Below are 6,000 nucleotides of genomic sequence, written 5' to 3'. Positions count from 1 at the left end.
AACGTTCCCCAGCCCTCTTTCAAAGCTTCTCCTCAGAGGCAGCCCCTGCTATGCACCCCAGCTCCGTTGGCTTCAGCAGGCAGTCCAACCTCAGTGAAAGGCGCTGTGTGGGCATCCCAAAAGCCTGGGTTCTGCCCACACAGGACTCACAGACTGCCCCTAAACAAAAATAATGAAATAATCCTGAGCCACTCCTCTGTGTGGTGGCTCTCCTGTCTTGTGTTAAATTAGTCTGTTGTGAAGTTTCGTCTGCCTCTTCACCAGCAAGTTCTTAGCTTTAGTGAAAACTTTTTCCAACTCGTCCACCAGATCCTTTTAGATCACCACTTCGTTATAATTTTTTCCCATCAAGCAGCAGCACGAGTTCCTTTGTGCTCACCACGTGGTGGAGGACCATGGGATGCCGTCAGAGCTCTGAGGAGAAGGAAGCGGCGCGGCGCTCGCGGCGAATCGACCGCCACTTGCGCTCAGAGAGTCAGCGGCAGCGGCGCGAGATCAAGCTCCTGTTGCTGGGCACCAGCAATTCGGGCAAGAGCACCATTGTCAAGCAGATGAAGATCATCCACAGCGGAGGCTTCAACCTGGATGCTTGCAAGGAGTACAAGCCCCTCATCTTGTACAATGCCATCGACTCGCTCACCCGCATCATCCGTGCCCTCACCACGCTCAAGATCGACTTTCACAATGCTGATCGCGCCTACGATGCTGTGCAGCTCTTTGCCCTCACAGGGCCGGCTGAGAGCAAAGGGGAGATCACTCTAGAGTTGCAGGGGGTCATGAAACGTCTGTGGGCTGACTCAGGGGTCCAGGAGTGCTTTCAACGATCCAATGAGTACCACTTAGAGGACAACACTGCCTACTACCTGAATGACCTGGACCGCATCTCTGCGCTTGAGTTCATCCCAACTGTAGAGGACATCCTACGGTCCCGCGACATGACCACCGGCATTGTTGAGAACAAGTTCACCTTCAAGGAGCTCACCTTCAAGATGGTAGATGTGGGCGGACAGCGTTCAGAGAGAAAGAAATGGATCCACTGCTTCGAGGGCGTGACTGCAATCATTTTCTGTGTCGAGCTAAGTGGCTATGACCTCAAACTCTACGAGGACAACCAGACGGTAAGAGAGATCTGTTTTACAGGGCCTACATTTACCTACACATTAACCCAACACATGCTTGCACGCAGCAGTCACTCACTGCAAACTAAGTTTGTAGAGGAACAAGGCAGATATCAACCTACTTCACACAAATTATACAAATATTCAGTTTTATTAAGTTTTTACACCATTTGCGAGAAAAGATGCAACCGTTATTTCACACAAAGGGTTGGTGTAATTTAAGTGACGAGAACATCTCTCTTATGTGAGACAGATGATACTTATATGACTCATTGAAAAGGATCTTAGATACCAACAATCTTGGTATCTAGATTCTAGAGCATGCAATTACTTAAAAGCATGAACTTTGAAAGTTGACAAATATTAATTTCATATTATTCTTAACCGAATGAATTGAACCAATGGACTAATGAACCAAGTGAATAAAGGCAAAATGCTGTGAGGTATCAATGCTACAAAACATGTAATATTTTCAGTTCTGAGAAGCAACGAGAGCACAATGCTGCTGTATCATTTCCTCTCTGTAAATCCCCGACTTCATACCATACTGTGGTTACACAGATACAGGAATTACATTTTTCCTTTTGATTACGTCATACAAATATTATTTGATACATGTTATGTTTGTTTTTAAAGATAGAGGGTATTTGAAATTAATTTGGGGTATTTCCAAAATCATTTTTGGAAACAGTGTTTGATGATTACCGTACTTCCAGTTCACACGATAGTATTTTCTACAAGGGAAAAAGTTTGAACTTTAAATTTCAGCTGTAACATTTAGGAATTAATAATAAAGTTGATTCCGCAGCATTTAATTTCAGTAGATCAAGTACATCGTGTCTGTATTTTTCAATTTATACTAGTTGTTTACTTTGGAGGGAATGAATGCACAATCATTAGCTCACTAAAAGATCCTTAAACCACCAAACTGCTGAACAGCTTATCATTTCAAGCACATAAAAGAAAACAAACCTAAACAAACAGTGTTAGAGTTCACTCTACAAAGTGAACTTTTCAGTGGACCTTGAGTTCAGGTCTACATGGTTCAGGATGTAACTATGTAAAACTTTCATTCTGTGCGAAAATAAAATGTCTATTTAAATTAAGGGATCATAGGTCGCATGAATCATATTTTCTGTTTGAGAGAAGGCTACCTGATGTGGAGGTTTGCCACAGATATATCTTTCCTAAACAATGTTTGGTTGGATTTACTGTATTAAAGTGCAGTACAGCTACTCTTTCCAAATGTTACAGGCATCCTAAATAAAAACATGCCTCCTGTAATAGTTCTAGAGTTAATTCCGTTTTGTTTAATAAACAATTTGGAAAGCCTTATCCAACTTTTATGGCCCATATCCAAAGTTATTTGGTTGGGGGGCATGAATGGACTGATTTTGTAGAAGTAGCTGAAACACATTCACTTTGCCTTAATGTGGTCAGAATGAGAGTGGCCGGCGTTTCTTATCTCCCCTGCATGGTTGTGGAATTTGAACAATTTGCTATCCATAGCATATCTGTTTTGTTATCGGAGTGTTTTGGAATAGTTGGGTAGTTATTACTTGTTTAACTGCCTTTTTGATAATGCAAGGTCAACAATAGATACTATTTTACTTTTTTTAGTCGAGATCAATGAGGGGTCAGCTATTTTCTATTTCTTCACAGGCATGATCACATTTCCCCTAAAGACGCTCCAGTATCCTTGTTCACCTTACACAAGAAATAACTTGAGAACAGAGGAAACTTTGTCATTCCTCCAACTGAACTCGTATGATATTTTATGGGTTTCCCAGATTAAACAGGTAGTGCGCTGTGACGGGTCGGAACAAGAAATCAATTAGTTTTATAGTTTAAAAATAAAGTGTGAGGAGAAAAATGTAGTATGGTGTTAATTGAGTTCACAGAATAAAGTGTGAGGCTGTACCTGTGAGAATTGGCAGATTGTGAAGGCACTGTGAGTTCAAAGGTGCTAGAAAAAACAAAACGATAGGAGAGGAAGAAGATCATAATGGATTAAAAGTATCAGAAAGAAAGGCATCATGAAATTAGAGCAGCGATCATGCCACAGAGCCGACATTGGTATACTCCAAATACTGATATTTTTATGGTTGGAATGTGATGGAATTAATGACTGCCTTTTAAAGTTTTATGTGTTTTAACACGTGGCGAGGCTAAAGATCTCTTTGAACACACCAAAAGGGTTTTCTTCAGTTTAATAAAAGTGCTCACACTCATGCTGGCTGTGATTTTTAGAGGCCATAATGTGACGCGTTGCCTTATCTGATTCAAGTGAAAGCTTTGCACAAATAGCCTTTCCTTGTGTTCCCGCTAACTGCTTTAGCACAGAGACTCACCAGACATCAGCTGAAAGAGTTCATATGGTACATCTTGTACATTTTAGATGTATTTTAAGGGTTTTAGATTATGCAATTATTGTCGGTATGTTGTTGAGCGCACATGCATAGTGGTACTCTTCGATACAATATTGATGCTATTGTCACAAGTAGTCATCAGTACTATCAGCTAACCCTGCGCTGAGGTGACAGTGCCAACCACTGAGCCACATCAACTAGTTGTACTTGTCAACATTATTGATGAGAACATGCAACTGATAAAATACCATGAATTAATGTGATGTGTGTGTGATGGTTTCTTGCTTCTTGGTAATGGGTTTCTTGCATAAACTGTGGAAACCAGGCTTTCAGTGCTAAGCAATCATGTTTATCAATTGATGATCTACACAAGGGACAGCAAGAATATATCAGCACACTTTACGGCCCTGTGCATGTTGCTTAAAGACGGCCACGGGCATACCACTGGTCGGCTACCTGTCTCTCTCCACTGCACATGGTTAGAACATGTGTAAGCTAACCTTGGTAATATTGCTATTAGCATTTGCATTATTAACAATGAGCTACAATATTTTGGTTTAAATAAATTGGTTTGAAAATGCTGAATGTGTGAAATAGTGCAGATACAACACCATATTGATGGCGATAGTACAAAAACATTCATGACTTTCACAAACACATCTGTAGTTAAATAGTCATCAAGTCAATAATGTAGGAAAATAATTACATTTTGTAGGGCGAGTATGAAGCCAGAATTTAAATGAGTAGGCTATACTTAATTATATAACTTATATAACTCATTAGGTGGTTTTATAACATATGTAACAGTGTCTTAAAGCCCCCAAGTATAATTATATTTATTTATAGTTTGTAATGGATGCATTGAACATGCAAAAAGGTGCACAAGTGTATCAGGATGCAGAGCTTATTAGAGTATGATGTACAGAGGTGAACTACTCATATATTTACACTGAATATGTATGGGCCGTGTATTTAGTCAACATGTCAATGCAAATTCTTCAGTGAAAAACTACTCGTACAGTAATATAGAAACACATATATATCGTGGCTGAGAGGTTACAGTCATTTTCATTATAATGTAAGCTGAACATTTATACAAAAGCCCTGTGCAGATGTGTGAAAGAGAGGCTGTACAAGCACACACACCACATAATGGTGGCCGTACAAGACATCAGGCCACACCCTCATAAATCCACAGGACCATCAGGCAGACAGCATGATGCAGCAGCAATTCTAATTGCCCCACTCAGTGTACACCTTATCTGAATGTAACTGGATTAAGTGCAGTTATGTTGCTGTGGTTCCTTTGACATCTACAGAAGGCTCCTCTGTGAATTCCTGCATCTTGGAGCCGCCCGCTTCCATAACCACTGTCAGCTGACACCACCGTGCTGAACAGCTGTTACCTAACACATAGTCTGTCCTCTACATGCTCAATATAAAATGTTCGAATGTTTGTGTTCTGCATGTTTCTGGTTACACACTTCTACATGATACACTAGTTGATGGGAAATTTAACCGCAGTGAAACCCAATTTGTTTTTTGTTAACATTGCTTAAGCATCAGTTAAGATTAAGGTTAAATAGGTACTCCATGGAGTGAAGGTCAGTACAATGTGTGGGCTGACCCTGATTTGGGTTCAAAGAGAGAATAATACTAGCAAGCTTCACTAGTAGTAAAATACAGATTAGCAAATATGTGGACAAAATATTATTCCTTAAGAATAAACAAACACAATACAAATTAAATATTTACAGATATATCCAAAAGCCTACAGTATGCAGAAAACAAACTTCTAACACACTGCAGTTATCTTAATAGCAAAAAAACATGTCAGCTAGCATGCTCCAAGCACAACATATTTCAATCTAGCAGAAAACAGATACGACAATTAACTAGAGCAAACATAATAATAAACAGCAGAATAGTAGGCAGACTGAGGTCAGTGGGAAATATGTACATATTTCCAAGAAAATGTTTTCCATCTTTACAGACTCTGATTTTTTGATTGCTAATTAATGGCTCTTTTACAATAGGCTACTGTTATCAATGTCTTATAACTTCAATTCCATTTCCTGTAATATAAGGTGAAGCTGTTATTTTAATCAGTTTTAACAGTGTAGGTAATTTCCATCCAGCTTCAGTGATATTTGACGTAATGAAAACGCTGACATTTGATAAAGAGACCTTCCTGTCCCCATGTAAGCACAACAGCAGAGATATCCATGAGTACCTTTACCTTAGCGCTAACACAACTGAGTCAATAAGTTTAGTGTACTATTTTTAATATATAAGCATGGCAGTTAATTAAGTGATGTGAAATAAACCTTTGTGAGGTTAAACAATCAAACAAAGTCACGGATTCAAGCTTCTGCACCAGAGGTGACTCATCATTTTTACTTCAAGTGCAACTCTGACTCCTCTGTTTCTTAGTCTGGGTAGGACCACAGTAGCACAATGTTTGAACAGAGGCTTCCTGAATTATGTCTTATCTAATGGAAAACAACACAACA

General features: G+C 39.6%; 1 protein-coding gene across 2 annotated transcripts in view; it reads left to right on the top strand.

Annotated features, from left to right (window-relative positions):
* The window catches only part of gnaz (guanine nucleotide binding protein (G protein), alpha z polypeptide), a 31,699-nt gene that overhangs the window by 16,939 nt on the left and 8,760 nt on the right, over positions 1-6,000 (top strand). For both annotated transcript variants that reach the window (XM_029444453.1, XM_029444452.1), the window contains exon 2: positions 1-1,118. This exon is cut by the window's left edge and continues 213 nt beyond it. In XM_029444453.1, the coding sequence (XP_029300313.1) occupies positions 396-1,118 (723 nt within the window). In that variant the 5' untranslated portion in view covers positions 1-395. The remainder of the gene's footprint in view (positions 1,119-6,000) is intronic.

The sequence above is a fragment of the Cottoperca gobio genome, chromosome 12 (genome assembly GCF_900634415.1).
Source record: "Cottoperca gobio chromosome 12, fCotGob3.1, whole genome shotgun sequence".
Classification (NCBI taxonomy): Eukaryota; Metazoa; Chordata; class Actinopteri; order Perciformes; family Bovichtidae; genus Cottoperca; species Cottoperca gobio.
This window is presented reverse-complemented; position numbering and strand designations above follow the sequence as displayed.